Raw genomic sequence first — 16,413 nt, 5'->3', positions numbered from 1 at the left:
CTGACTTTCTTGTTTGACATTACGTTACTCTTAAGACCAATGGAAAATTGTTCCCCCTACGATCAGCCAATTCCTATGGAGTGACATGCAACATTATCGAATTTGATGTTGCTAATTATAGAAATGAAGATTCCTGCAAAATTTCATGGCTATAGGTTAGTTCGTTCTCCAGTCTTATCGTGCTGATAGACAGGCAGACAGACAGAAATAAAATTTTTCCATTCCCTCGAGTAATGGGCTTCGCTAACGCTTAGACAATAAAGTGGCAATTTATTGTACTTTAATAACTTGCCATCCTGGTTCCGGTGGATCGGCGTGCCACGATCATGACAATCGTCTCTCCCTTCCCAAACATCAGTACTGTCTTAACGTGGTGCACCTTGCTAAGCGTTTTATGTGAAGCCTATATTATTTCAGTCTAAGACAAAGAATAGTATATTCAACATTACGAATAAGAAGATTTAATAGGCAAAGAAACCTGCAAATAAATTTGGTAGTGCTGATTGCCGAGCGGTCTGACGTCGAACTTTAGATCTGAGTTAGAGATAACGAAGGTTCAAATCAGCCTGTGACCGTTGCACTTTATCAGTACCATGGATCTCAAATACTTCTAGGGATAATTTGAGCAATTGCGAAAAACATTATTGATGTAAAAATTGTGACAAGTAATAGTAATTATGATTAAATAAATTTAATATAATCAATTATTATATTTAATAAATCTGTGTCATTTATTAGTAACAATTGAGATAGTTTTAATTACGTAAGAATGCTCTAACTTATAGGATCAGTAAACTGAAATTTAGAGTAGAAGTGACGGTAAAACAAGCAGAAAAGATTGTTGTGTTAAAGAGTCCAAAAAACCAGGTTTTCGAAGCAGCTCTTTTACGTAGCAAACCAGGAATGAACTGATCAGTACGAGAAACCCTATGATTCTATACATCTCTTGTACACTGACTAAAACAGATGATTAAACATTAGAGTTTGACATTTCTAATAAGACGCATTCAGCTGTAGCCTACGTATTGTTAGTTTTAGAGTTTTTCAGTATAATAAGCTCCCAGATGGTAAGAAGTACCAGCCCAAGTTTTAAGATTAACAGAAACATGCTGCAACATTTGATACAAACACATAATACAAATTAGCTACTATAAATTTCGAACAATAAAAAAACGTAATAACTGATGCATGTACGCTACAGTGTAAAAGAGACTGCCAAAAATCTAGAACAAACTAAATCTGTCCAAGGGTAATAACACATTACAAAATTAAACAATTTATCATATAATTAATCTAAAGCTTTAGATTTATATTTTGGATTATGTCCAATTTAAAATTAGGTTTATAAATATATATAATGGGCGATGTCTTGCTTTGCATAAATGATTATAACATTAAAATATTCTGAATGCGATCTTTCTTACTGCTTGTATTGTATTAATTTAATTTTTAATCTGTAATGTAGTAATTGTGTTTAAAACTGCAAGAGATAATATCACGTAATATCTTTTATCAAGTTGCTTAAACTCAAATATGAATATATTATTTAAATGAAACAACAGTAAATGTATTCGAGGGAAATAATGTTCTATTTATTTACTATACAAATTAACAATCATATTATTTTCTGTTCATCGTTATATATAACATAATAAAAGTAAACTCTGCTCTGTCAAAAACGATAATTAAAATAAAGATTGTAAAAAATCAAGATTTTTATGTTGAACAAGAGAGTATTTTCTTATTACTTTGACAGCACTGCAAACAGCGCCAGCTGCTGAACCGGTCACTTAAATAATATAATGTGATGTGTAGTGGTTTGAACTTTGAAGTTGAGGTGTTTAGGTTATTTTTAGCATATTATCTTCTTTAATTTTAGTGTTTTATACAATGAATGAAGATTTAGAGACTATCAGGAAACGCACCGATGATGCTGTTAGTTTTGTCCATCTAATCTTATATGTCTTACAGTAATCAATCGAGCAAATGTAGCTCTGATAAAAATGAAGATTATAGGTTATATTGTACGCATTGTGGCGTTGGTGTTGCATGTTCGCTGATGCAAATTTGTAAAACTTCTTTCTTTATTATTTCTTATAACCATAACATTAACACACATATATATACGTATGCATAAAATCTACATGGTATTAAATTTATATGGGCCTAATGCAGTAATTCAGGTTAAGTGATCAAACCTTTCAATTAATTTTTAATACTTATGCTATAAAGGCCAAGTTTGGCATTAGCTTTGGTAGTAGCTATAAATTAATCAGTTTTGTTAAGCTACCAGAATATGTAGGTCTTAATATATAACCAAGTCCTGAATTATGATTGATAAGATGGATATAACTAATCATAATAAATAACAACTAACTAAAATTAATAAATACTAAACAGTTTTTACAGTTAATCACAGTAATTTAAGAGATTTTCTACAACCTAATAGTTGGTTGGCAGCATCCTAGATTTTTTACTGTAAATTTATGCCTGTATGTTGCCAATTTTCTTGAATCAAGAATCAAGAATCTTTATTTTGTCGTTGACATAATACATATGTATTGACAAAGTCATATTACAGCTTGAATTAGCTACAGTCAATTCTTCAATAATTTATGACATAAAAAATTATAAATATTTGAATATATCATTAGCTAACAGACATGGGTTTTAAGTTTTACTAGGCTATAATAAATAAATAAATAAATAAATATTGCACATAAAAATAGATATTGCACATAAAAGTAACATACATAAGAATAAATTATCACAGACAAAATAATTATTATGAAAGACAAAAATAGCATAAAAACACTGAAGTCAAATAACAAATAAAACTGCACATAAAAGTTTAAATATAACATATACAACAATATTGCATCAGCTCATAAATTTAAATGTATCACAAGTTTCAGTTATAGGCATATAGTTATCTAAAAAATATCTATTTGTTCCAAAAGCAAAAATTCTTGAACTGAATAGACTGGATTATTCAACAGCCATTCATAAAATTTTGTTAATAAGAACTTTTGATTGTTAAAGTAATTGCTAATTTTAATATATTTATTAATTTTATTATAGATTTTAAAAGACATTTCTACGTGACTATTGAGTGTTTTCTCTAGCCTGGAATGCGTCCTTGAAATATTACTACTATTTCTGGTGTGATAAGAATGCACATCATTTTGAAAAGTTAAAAGTGGGCATTGTTTCAGTGCATAAGATAAAAGTTCATAAATATACAAATTAATTATTGTTGGAATTTTTAATAATTGAAACAGCGGCCTGCAGTGGGCATCATCTACTGCATTTGCGAGAATACGAATAACCTTTTTTTGAATAATTAAAATCTCTTTTGTTCTACTGCAACCACCCCAGAAAATTAAGCCATATCTATAGATACTCTGAAAGAATGCAAAATAAACCATTTTTAAATAGCTCATATCAACAAGGGCTTTAAGACGTCTAATCAGATAGACAACTCTAGACAGCCTAATTGACACATGATCTACATGGGAATTCCATTGAAGTTTGCTATCTAAATGCATCCCAAGAAACTTGACACACTCATCCTTGGGTTGTAAATTTTGGTCAAAAGGCCTCAAACTAAAGACTAAATGTTGGGTTTTATCAGAATTCAACTTGAAATGATTGCTTTTAAACCAGATTTCCCCCTCATTTACCGCACTGTTTATTAGATGGGAAAGTTCGCCCATCATGCCAGCGGCTGCAAAAAAGGTGGTGTCATCCGCATATAAAATTGATTTAACTGGATATGAAATATTTGATGGTAAGTCATTTATTGAAATCAAAAAAAGTAAGGGTCCAAGCACAGAACCTTGAGGTACTCCATGCTCCACCCTCATCCTGTTTGACCAATTTCCATTAATACAAACAAGCTGTTCTCTATTGGTTAAATATGATTCAAAAAATTGTAGGGCAGATCCTTTAATACCGTAAAATTCTAATTTTAACAACAATTCCTGGTGATCGACACAGTCAAAAGCCCTGCTCAGGTCGCAAAAGGCGGCCCGAGCAAAAGCCTTATTTTCAAAAGCCTCAATCACATTTCGCACCAAGTCATCTATGGCATTTAGGGTTGACTTGCCACTACGGAAACCATACTGTGATGTGCAAAGCAGATTATTATGTTCTAAGAATTCATTAACTTGATCAAAGACAAGAAGTTCAAGCAACTTAGATATAGCAGGTACAATTGAGACTGGCCTATAGCTTTCCGGCTGGTTTTTTGGACCCTTTTTGTAGATTGGGCAGACCCGAGAAATTTTCAGTTCAGCAGGGAAAACACCATTGGCCAAACATATGTTGAATACAAAAGTCAATTGAAGTACTATGGATGGAACTATTTGTTTTAATAAATTATTTGACATATTGTAAAAATCACAACTATTTGAATTTTTTAATCTTTTAACTGCTTTTAAAACATCTTCTTGAGTAATTAATTTCCAAGAGAACTGAGCAGGAGTAACATTTAATTTTGACATATAACACTGGGGTGTTATATTAGGATTAGTGGCACTTTGCCTTAGTTTTTTAACTGAGTTTATGCAGAAGTCATTAAATTCTTGGGGTGAGATTCCAACTCTACTATTGCTAGTATGACCTTGAGTGTCTTTTTTTATTAAATCCCAAGCTGCCTTGCACTTATTTCTACTACATTCTATTTTTTCTCTGTAATAAGCCTGCTTGGCTTCACAAATAGATTTTCTGTACTTTAGTTTAGAATTGGCAAGCTGTTGTTTCAAATTGGACGAAGGTGTCTCTTTCAGAATTTGACTCAAAGCAATCAAATTATTTTTCATACATGTTAATTCTTTTGTATACCAGAGCTGTTTTTGAAAACCAACTGTTTTTGATTTTACTGGGCCAGAATCTAATTTAATAAGATTGCAATAAAAATGTATAGCTGAAGTAATTTTGAGGAAAAATTTTGAAAATAAATCAGTGGTGTTGAAATTATTGCTGAATACTAGGTCCCAATCAGTACAGAGAAGCATCACTGCCACACAACCAAATTTCCTCACAGGTAATACCATTTTAAAGAAGCCAATAGACCTGTCCTGTATGTTGTTTCTTTCAGATACAATAAACTTAATAGGCAAATTAAATAGTAGGGCATCATGATCAGAAAAAGGGAAGGAGATAACTTCACAGATCGCCCTTTCAGTAGCTGGAAGTCTATTACAAAAAATATTATCCAGACAATTTTGATTTCTGGTTGGTAAATAATTCATACAGTGATAATTATGTTGTCTTAATAAATTCAAAAATGTTTTAACACTATTTTTTGTACATTTGGTAATGTCAAATTCTCCGTTAAGGTCTCCTCCCACCACAACCGTGGAGTTGTGCCACTTGGAAAGAAATAATAGTAAACGCTCTAACTGTTCTAAAAAAACCGTGGGGTTGCCATCGGGTGACCTATATACGGAGACAACAATTAAGTTAAATTTATCTATGAATATCCCGGAAACTTCAAAATGCATTTCGTCACATAGGAAACCTAAATCTAGCTCTTTGGCGTTAGAAGTTAGATCATTCCTCACAAATATTAGAGAACCACCTCTTTTAAATTTTGAACGACAAAAGGAACTTATCAGAGAGTAGCCTATAGGATTTGAAAAACTAACCTCGTCATATTGTAGCCAATGCTCCGAGATGCAAACAACAGACACTCTTAGGCCAAGTAAAAAACCCTCCAATATAACAGATTTATCCTTGAGGCCTTGGACATTTAAAAACACTAAGTTCATACTGTTGTCATCTTCTTGAGTCCTTGGAACGTCATCCGGAACGTCATCCTTGCTGTTACATATACCATAAAACTCGTGTTTTCATTAAAATAACATGCAAAATCTCATAGTTTCCTTGTGAAACACAGTGCATGATTGAATCACTAGCAGAGCTTTTAGCCCTTAAACTACATTAAAATTTACTGTAGTAGTAAATTACAGTATTTTAGACCCAATTCATATAATTTTATAAAATTTATTTTGACGACAACCAATGTTTCAAATATAACATGTTATATGTATGTCATTTGACTAATAGAACAGAATATTAGATTATAATATAGTGTTTGTTCAACTATTAAGTTTAAGTAGTTGTTTGTTATAGGTCAGCGATTTATTACTAATTTCATTAATTATTTCGTTTTATGGTGTTAAAATTTCACTGTATCGTTTATGTAAAGAAGTTTTAAGCCCATAGTACAGCTGATATTTGTATATATCAGCTGTACAGCTGATAATTTGTCGAGAGCAGTCCCAAAATAATCATAAGAATACTAAAATTATGGAAACATAATGAAGTCTGAGACAGCTGTTGTGACCACAGTTTAACACAAGAAAAACTAAGAGTATGAATACACAGTAGTAACGCACAGCGATGTTTGCGATGCAAAATATCAAATACGGTGAACATATGGTATAGTATAATAAACAGATTGCGATGTGACGATTGTATGTATATAATTACGTACATTTTATTATTGCATTATATCACTGTCTGTGATTCAAACCTAAAAAATCAAATAAATTTAAATCATTGTTATTAATGAGAAATTTGTTTCTTTCTCTTTTACACCATAAGTTTGAACTGCAATGAGACCCTCCAATATTCACTCCTCCAAAAGTTACATTAAATCTAAATAAGTAACTGTGCTACATATGCTGTATTCCACTGTAATGATTTCCAAATACACAGCATAATTTTTGCAGCATATGCTAATTTCAGGGTTAAAAGAGCTCAATTTAAATCAATGAGGATGTTTACGTCTGTGTTCAGACAGTGTTTTAAATCTTGATGATACGATTATTAATTAGGTACTTTGGGATTATACCGACCACACCAGTACGAAGAACACAAAAATATAAATGTATAGAAACAAACACAATAGAACGAAAAAACAACTCTTTAATTACAAAATTACAAGCATTTCCAGGCATTGTGATCGGTATTGTTGTCGCTGTTATCTTATCTTTCTCGAGAATCCCGATTACGACAGGCCACGCGGCATCACATGATTTGCACGGTACATAATTGCCTTTTCATTACAATTCAGTTTATATTTATGATCTTTCGTTGACATCAGCGCGAAGGCATGGCACTCGCATTTTGGGTGGCGGAGTGTGATCAAGAATAAAAACAAGTTTTGAGTGTTTTTTCAATAAAGAGTTTAGTTTTAGTTTGATCATGTTTGTTTTTATTTAATTTTTGTGTTTGGAGAAATGTAGAGGTAAAACACGGAAGTACAACAAAGCGACGCACCAGCTGAACGGGCGGCGAGACTCTGCAATCACGTTATCTACTAGAACGCTCGACATTGACCTCTGTCTGAGGATGGGGAGGGGTTTGCGATAAGACAATTCCTGTTTTATATTGACGAAATATTGTTCTATGCCAATCTAGTAATCAGTAGAAGCAAAATGTCAAATAACGATTCATGTCTGGGTGTGGTCGGTATAATCCCAAAGTACCATTAATTATTTAGTTTCAGTTAAGTTAGTAGTTTTAGGTAAATTTATTTACCACACTTAAGTCTACTTTATATACTAAAAGTAAAAGTTCAATCTTTTCCAACTGTTGAAATACTTGTATTTTTGCAGGAAAATGAAGTGAAAGAATTAACTGAATCTTTCAACAAATTGAAAGCCTTGGCTCAAAATGGTCATTCCGTTGAACTAATTGAAGGAAATATACCTGATGAGTTGACGGAGCTTATAACTCAGAACACCAAACTGAAACATCGTCTGGCAATTTTGAAGAGGGTAAGGAATAGTGTGTCATACTTCTTCATGACTCCAGTGTGCTTCACCGGTGTGAAACTGCCAATGAATTCCACCAAGGAGTTTCCCTTACTTCCCCCACCATAATTCATAGCCAGTTCCCACTACTTACTCAAGTGAGAGAAGAAAATGGCAGACAACAGTAATTGAAACCTAGCCAATAAACAATTAAATTTAATCTATCTGCTAATTAAAATAATGTAATTGGTGGAAATGTTAAATAGAAAATACAAATTTCAAGTTTATAATTACACTGTCTGTAATGAGATCGTCATTACAGATTACATCATAGATTTGCATGTAGACGGTCCGAACTTTTAACTTTTTCACAAAATGTTTCCAGCATGTCACATATACCACGTGAAAGTATAAAATACACACCACATAATGATAATACTTGTGGTTTTATGTTCTGTGAAATTTTGTATTAGGCTACCAATGAGTCCGAATGTAGTCTGGAATGTATTAGGCTACCAAGTTTTGTATGTAGACAGTCCGAAATTTATTTTTTTCTTGTAAATACACATTGCCATGTAGACACATATACCTAATTCTTACTCATATATCTCTAGACACAATCATAAACACAAATATGTAAGTGCTGGTTATCTTAAATGAAAAGCATCTCACCTATAAAGAAAGAAGCTTGTCTGAATTGTTCTCTTTCAGTATTAGATACATTTTTGTTAATTTTTGTAATTTAAGAACTCTTAAGACTGGATTTTGTGACTTCTATGTTTAAATCATGTCATGTTGAACTCGTTAACAAAAAAACAAACAAAACAAAATGTACTTCTTATGTAGAAAGTGTGTTTTGTTCATTTAACATTACCCTTTGGGTGGGGGGTAGAGGCACATGTGTAACAGTTAACTAGTAGCTTTATATTATGTGAATTAGTCTAATATTTTCATACATATCATAATTTTTGATAATGGTAAGTATATTTATTATTAACTACATAACAATTCACAGTATGTGTGGATTTTCTTGATATTTTTTGACTATTTAATTACATGTAATGGGAAGCGAAAAAAGCTGCCCCTCCCCACAATATAAGGTGTACTTTATTTATTTAGAACAAATTACTTTCCATATTGCATGTAGTCTGTATTGTCTATATATGTATATATATAGGCATATCCTATATCCATGTATATATATATATATATATATATATATATATATATATATATATATATATATATATATATATATGGGGTAGGAGCAGTAACTACAGGTACTGAGAACTACCAAAATGTTGATAATTTTTTATAAACTTGTGTATATAATAGGAACAATATACAATGTAGGAGCAGCCACTACTGACACTCGCAACTATTTAAATATTACCATTTTTTGATAAAATTTTGTATAAAGTAGTAGCAGATTACTTGCAAAACATAAAGATTTCAAACTTATTAGTAGTCTATTAAAAAGATCTTAGTGCATAAGTCAGATGTATTGCATATCATTATGTAGTGTATATTGTGTATTCACGTGGTATATGTATCATCTTGGACCTGTTATGTATTTTTGAGAATAACGTAAAGTTTGGACTGCCTACCTACAAAACAAGGTGAATTCGAACTCTTTGGTAGCCTAATAAAACATTTCTCAGCGCATAATTACAGATGTATTATACATCATAATATAGTGTATATTGTGTACTTCCACGTGGTGTCTGTATCATGAAGGAGCCATTTTATATTTTTGAGGAAAAAGTAAAGTCCATGCAAGCCTGTAAATCATCATTATGATTTTTAAATCTTCCGCCGAATATAGCCATCTATGATGTTTACTGTTTGTTTTTGTTCCAGTTTCTGATAGTGTAGTTATAAACGATAGAGTTATATTTAGTTATGTATTGTGCCAACCCATAGGTTGTTTTTTTTAGCGAATAGAATTCATTTGTAATTTATAGGTTAGGTTTCAATGACTGTCATCCACCATTTTCTTCTCTCGCTTCGGTATGAGAACTGGCTATGAAATATGGTGGGAGAAGTGAGGAGAAACTCCTTGGTGGAATCCATTGGCATTGTTACAATGCCTTCTAGTAAAATTACGCGTCTTCCAGTTCCTATCAGTTTATTCCAAAATGTTATCAGGTTAATTTTGTTATAATTATTCTGCAGAATACACAATGTTTTAAAAAAACTTTTGTAGAGGTAATGTGGTGTAATTTATTTTTGTGATTTTCATAAACATCTCATCAGAATGTTTTTGCCAAACGTGCTTGAGCTTGTGAGTTTAAAACTTTTCCGCTGCAGCTTGAATTCTTGCTCTGAACTCTTGACAGAGTAACTGGTAATATTCACTGTAAAGTTTGAGAAATCCTTGATTAAATGATTATGAAAGCAATTGAATATTATGTTCTATCATTTAGTTCAATTTTCTTCTATAGAAACAAAACGGTTGTAAGAATATTAAAAGGAAAGGTAGGGACTCTAATATCTGCAACTGATTCCTGATTCATTACTTTGACTTCTCACACCTTGATTACTTGTTTGGATTAAAATGTCAAGACGCTATACTTGGCTATCCGGTCATTAACGTGTAGCTTACCTAATGTAAATATACTTATGTGCAAAGGTGTCGGTTTTATAAAACTAATAGTAGTTAGTAACATTTGTGGTGTTGTCAGTTGCACGATTGAACACATCGTCTCATGCTGAAAAGTATCAGCGTAGTAAGTTATCTGAATTTAGGCTACAAGAGAGTACCCAAAAGAAACCAGAATTATTTTTTAAAAGCTATATATTTTCAGATTATTACAAAAAAATCTTATCCTCTTCAATATACAATACTCTCCATTACAACTAATACATTTGTCTCACCGGTGTTTTCTACTGTTTGTAACTTTTTTTGTATTCATCTTTAGAAATGGCTGACAACTCCTCCCTTGTTTTTTTCTTGACCTCTTCGATGTTATAAAAAATAGTGTTTTTTAATACCCCTTTTCATGTGTGGAAATAAGTTGCATGGTGCCAGGTCAGGCAAGTAAGGAGTGTGAGGCAGCGGAACCATGCCATTTTTAGCCAAAAACTGACTAACAGAGATGGCTGTGTATGTGTGCAGGTGCGTTATCAAGGTGGAGGAACCAGTCTCCTGTATGCCACAAATCACGTGTTTTTGTGGAAAACTGTTGTGCAATCTTCTTAAAACTTTGAAATAAAAGGTTTAATTGACGGTCTGTCCTGGGGGAACAAACTCTGAATGAACTACAACCTTGGCATCAAAAAAGCAAACCAGCATTATTTTGTTGTTTGATTTGACTTGACAACATTTTTTTGGACAGGGTGACATTTCCATTGGCTTGACTTTTGTTTTGTTTCTGTGTTGTAACAATAGCACCATGACATCACCAGTAATGATCTTTGGCAGAAAATCTGGATCAGTTTCAAACACAACATTTTTGAACTTGATTTGAACTTGATGTTCCTTTTGATTGTCAGTCAGAACCCGAGGAACAAACTTGGCAGCAACCCTTTCATTCCCAAATCTTCTGTTAAAATTCACTGAACCGAGCTCCAAGATAACCTACTAATCTCTGACAGTTAATCAATTGTCTATGGATGGTCTATTAGCTGTAGAATTTTTTTAATATTTTCGTTGATTCAGGCAGTTCATGGACGTCCAGATTGAGGTTTGTTATCAACATGTCGCCATTTTTAAATGGACCAAACCACTTGAGATTTTCCCATAGCATCATCTTGATAACCTGTTTCAGCAGCATATGTACGAAGCAGCATACAAAGTTTCACAGCTGCTCGTTGTTCCACTTAAACTTGCCAACATAAAAAACGAAACAACAAAACAGGACTAGCAAAAAAATCACTGCAGGTAAACGGAACAAGCCAGATTGATAATACAGGCGGCACTGAACTGTCCGCCCGACCACCTGACTGGCTGACTGGCGCTGGCTGGCTGACACAAGCTGCGCCTATGGCAGTTTTTTTGGGTACCCTCTCGTAATTATAAAGTTTTAAAATCCTTTTTGAAGCACCCTGTATAGGTAAAGTTGAAATGTTGCTGGAATGATTATTTCAAGCAGGGGTAAGCTAATAGAGAGTTTTCCAATGTGGTTACCCCTCCATTTCTATGACAACATATATGGTTGCATGTGTACAATTTTATGATTGCACTTGAGAAATTATACACACTAATGGCTAAATAACAATCAATGCTATTGGCTATAGATTTGGAATTTCAAATTGGAGTGTTTAGAGCATTGTTCATGAGCATTTGAATATGCATCGTGTCTGCAAATATATCACCAGAAAAAAAATGAGAATGAACGTATTCAGGGACTTGATTGACATGGGTGATGAACATGACAATTTCTTGAAGAAAATTGTAACATATCAAATGCGTTAAAAAAACAAATAATCCCTCCAAATAAATAGTAGATTAAAATCTACCTATAACCAGCAATTGAAAATTAAGTTTTGAGCTATTTCATATAATTAATTTATGGAACAATTAATTGATTGTTTTGGCTGTGCATTAGTCAGTATTAGTGATATAACAATCATCAATGATAATCTCAGTGATATCTCCTCATATCTTATGTTCAATCTTTGTGTTTGTATTTCAATCCGGCACCATCAATGGAATCAAAAGAAACTCAAAGCCTACTCTGGCATCTATTTTATCACATGGTGCATTTTGGAATTTGGACAAAACAATACGTACCAAGGTAAGAAAATTAAATTAAGTTGCACCATTTGACTATGAACCAACAACAGCTGTGTTCAAGATAAGTTATTATGACATTTTGGTAATAACTGATAATTGACAATACAAAGTTATGGATCATAAGTTCGACTTGAAATTTTTTAATTTACATGTGAGTTGTGACATGGTGATTGTGGTATAACACGCATAATAAAAAAAAGTAGGTACACAACAACATATTGTTTGGGTATAAAAATTATTTTTATTTTCAGTCCCAATATTGGAGTCCCTTTTAATAAAAAAATTTGCTTTGTGAAAATGCCATATATTTTATGTAATACCTAATTGTACACATAATGATTTAGGCCGAATATGGCGCATAGTTGTACAGTTGGTGGTACCAGGATTTAAATTTTGTAACTTTCCTAACTGTAACCAACACCCAACAATCAAGTTTTAATGAAACAATATGCATGAGATATGCGAGAGGAGAATTAATGAAGAGATCAAGAGAAGATCAAAATACAGATTAAAGATAAATACCAAAGACCGATAAAAAATATCAATAGAAGAAAAAGAGAGAGGTTTAGAGAACTTGATGGGGCAAGTAAAATGAAATGAAAAATGTTTTTATTAAAGAGGTGAATGAAGTTGGGATTTAGAAGTCCTCTCTATGACTTAATGTAGAAAGGTATGAAGATGAGAAGGTACTAGATGTTAAGAGAGAGAACTTTGGGTTAAAATGAACTAGTGATGTTGTTAATTAATATCAATGAAGATTATCCGCACACAGATCTTAGTTGGTATCACTTAAGTTGTTTTTCTGTTGTAGGCACTGCATGAAGAGAAAGAGAAGATTTCTCAGAACACGATGGAAAGTCTGTTGAACTCCCTGACTGATGTATTTACGAAAGCAGTTTGCAAAGCATATCCTGATGTGCCTGATCCTCCGGTGCCGTTGACAACCTCTAGTTCAGCACAGTTTGGAGACTATCAGTGCAACGCGGCTATGCCAATAGCTCAGTTACTGAAAGGACAAGGTAAATCCTTTGTACAGAATATTGATCCAGATATTCAAGATACTTTACAATAATCATGATAGTGAAGTAACAAAATACATATTTCAATTATTTTTAGTAACCTTTAGTTTTGAAAAGACAACATTGTTTATTTTCAAAAAAGTATATTAAGGCCATTACAGTATTAACATATTCATTCCCAGAGCTTACACAAGCTGACTATTACACCATGCCCAATAGTAGATACTAAACCACTTGGGAGTCAAAGTGTATTATGGTGGCAAAAACATATTAGTGACCCATTTTATTGGAATACAGGCCTCATGTATCGAGGTTTAGAGTTATCTGAAGCACCTTATAATAATTGATTATTTTTCATAATCCATTAGTCATTACTGGTATAAATCCATTTTTAAACAAAAAGTGACTACTAAAACCTTTTACGAATTGTTTTATACTTTACTGCATCATGAAAATCATACCGTCCAATAACAAAATGTCTTTCATGAAGAAATCGTTTGTGACTGCTGCCAGAAGACAGGCTGTTTTGTCGGTTGTAGAAATGTTTTTATGAATGTAGAATATTTTTACATTTAACAAATAAAATCTGTGTTATTTTGTAACCTTCTTACATAACAAAGTTAGACAACACTGTATATATTATTATGCTTTTTGTAAGAAATTAACTACATCTAAGGCTATAAAAACAAACACCTGTGTGTAGACATATATGCATGTGCATGATGCTGCTGCTAAGTTTTTAGATATCAATACAAAAATATATATGGTACCAAGGTACTTCTGTTTGTTCCCACTTTTCTTGCAATAAAACACTATTTGATTTTCGCCTTTAATTCTAGTTTTCATATCCTACTACAAATTGGCCACTTTGAATTTAAAGGGGCTAAGTCATTATCTTGATACCATTTAAAACATTGTTCAGGTTTAAAAAATACATTTTGTAGCAATAACTGTTGTTCATCACCATTGTTCTTCCGGTGTCACTAGCCTACTCATTACATAAATTAAATTAAAACAGCTGGCAATGATGTCACTAGCCTACTCGGTGCTTGAAAGAAATAAAAACAGCTGGTAATGATTAATTATAAATGTCTATAGGTCAAATGGTGTATTCGAAACTATCGATATTTATAGTCGATAATCATTATTTGATTGTGTTGGTGGCTGCATATTATACTGTAGCCATGATTTTCAGTAGTCTCCTTTTGTAACATATCTATAGGAAAGACTGATAAACTGAGCATTCACGTAAATTGAAAGTCTTTATCTTCAATAATAGTGAGTATAGTTTGTCTTAATTATGTTTCTTAAATTTAAAGTAAACTTGGGATGATAATGTATTTTGTTACTTTGCTTTTATGATTATTGTAGATTATCTTGAGTTTTTGGAACAAAATATTATTAATAAAAAAAATGGATAAATCTCTCATGGCTAATATGATCACATGTGTAGGTATCAAAGTGTCTCCGAGGGACGTGGCAAATAAGATCAAGGAGAACTTGGACGAGTCAGAGTTGATAGATAAGGTGGAGATTGCTGGACCCGGGTTCCTCAACGTATGGATCAGCCGCAACTACTGCCAGAGACTGCTGACCAATATATTGACCAAAGGGGTGCTGCCTCCCAGGCTGCTTCGCCGCCTCAAGGTCGTAGTCGATTTCTCATCCCCCAACATTGCTAAAGAGATGCATGTGGGACATTTAAGGTATGATGTAGTCTTGTTCAACTAAATTTATTCAATTTACACTATTCAATGCATAGTTTTATTTTTCGTAGCTTCTAGGCCATACCCAAAACGAGTTTTGATCAGTGATATATAAATTGACTAAACATGAAGTAGAATGGGAGCGTGTGTGTTTTTAAAGTCAAGCTTAAAATCATGTTTTATGAGTCAAAATACCAATTGGAGTACTTATCAAACTTTACCAATCTTTCTTTATAACCCTTCCCACGCCGTAGACGGATATATTACTGCTTTTTCGGTTGTTATGAGAGGGCGTCTTTTATGTATATCTCATTATTATTCTTCCTTGTGTGGTAGTGTTGTGATTAGTTTGAAATGTTTATCTCGTTTTATAGTAAAAGGTAATTAAAATTTCAGTTTATTGACATTTTACAATGAAACTTAAATTTATTTGACATAAACAGTTTTGTAAATATGTAAGTCTTTTTTTAATCAATAATACACAAATTTTAAGTAAAATGCCCAGTTTTATACTTTTTTTTTGCTTTTACCTTTTACAATTTAGTTATAATAAAAAATTAACTTTGAACTTGAAGAAACAAAAGTCTTTTTACTTGTCTTGGCGTTATAGGAAAATTAATGGATTTATTAGTGGTGTGCAAAGGGTTAATCTTATCCATCTCAATCACAGCACCAGAACCGGTCATATAAGGACCTAACATATAAGATGTGTTGAGTTCTCATAATGTTGTGAAGATATGTACTTCATGATTTAAAATAAATAGAAGAGGCTCTGATATATACAGGGTGTTTGAAAAGTATGGGTACGGCTTAATATTTTAAAAACCATAGGAGATAACATCTATAAACTTTGCACAGTGTTATATGGCTATGTAAACTATTTTCCTTGCTATTACCATGGCATTCCAATCCATGGGGGGACGGCCCACAGAGGAAAACATGGAAATCTTAAATTGAAGCATGGGTCGAGTGATACCTCATTTGAAAGAGCTCACTTAGTAGAGTTGAATTCCGCAAACCGCATCTCAAAAGGTTTATCCAATCAGAAATGGCGGGTTGTTTTAGGTACACATTGTGAAGTACATTATGCGCTGCCATTTCTAACTGGATCGTCGTATTCTGATGCGGTTGGCGGCGTTTCACTCTACTAACCAATGTGTTTTCACTGACTTTTTTTAATTAGC

At 32.6% G+C, this 16,413-nt stretch overlaps 1 protein-coding gene across 2 annotated transcripts; it reads left to right on the top strand.

Moving 5' to 3' along the window:
* Nucleotides 1-1,780: 1,780 nt before the first annotated feature.
* Nucleotides 1,781-15,269, top strand: LOC124358910 (arginine--tRNA ligase, cytoplasmic-like). Of its 2 annotated transcripts, none has more exons than XM_046811164.1 (4): nt 1,781-1,935; nt 7,629-7,790; nt 13,316-13,523; nt 14,977-15,269. In XM_046811164.1, the coding sequence occupies exons 1-4, from the start codon at nt 1,891-1,893 to the stop codon at nt 15,252-15,254; spliced, it is 693 nt and encodes a 230-aa protein (XP_046667120.1). In that variant the 5' UTR covers nt 1,781-1,890; the 3' UTR covers nt 15,255-15,269. The 2 variants fall into 2 exon arrangements, with proteins under 2 accessions (XP_046667120.1, XP_046667121.1); XM_046811165.1 differs by lacking the exon at nt 1,781-1,935 and adding an exon at nt 3,761-3,790.
* The last annotated feature ends 1,144 nt before the right edge of the window (nt 15,270-16,413 follow it).

This window comes from Homalodisca vitripennis, chromosome 4, assembly GCF_021130785.1.
Source record: "Homalodisca vitripennis isolate AUS2020 chromosome 4, UT_GWSS_2.1, whole genome shotgun sequence".
NCBI classification, from domain to species: domain Eukaryota; kingdom Metazoa; phylum Arthropoda; class Insecta; order Hemiptera; family Cicadellidae; genus Homalodisca; species Homalodisca vitripennis.
This window is presented reverse-complemented; position numbering and strand designations above follow the sequence as displayed.

Excerpts from the sequence above, each read along its gene's own strand:
- LOC124358910 (XM_046811164.1), top strand. The coding sequence starts at position 1,891 with ATGAATGAAGATTTAGAGACTATCAGGAAACGCACCGATGATGCT. Across the intron at positions 7,791-13,315 it reads GTCTGGCAATTTTGAAGAGG|GCACTGCATGAAGAGAAAGA; the intron begins GTAAGGAATAGT and ends TTTCTGTTGTAG. Across the intron at positions 13,524-14,976 it reads TCAGTTACTGAAAGGACAAG|GTATCAAAGTGTCTCCGAGG; the intron begins GTAAATCCTTTG and ends TCACATGTGTAG.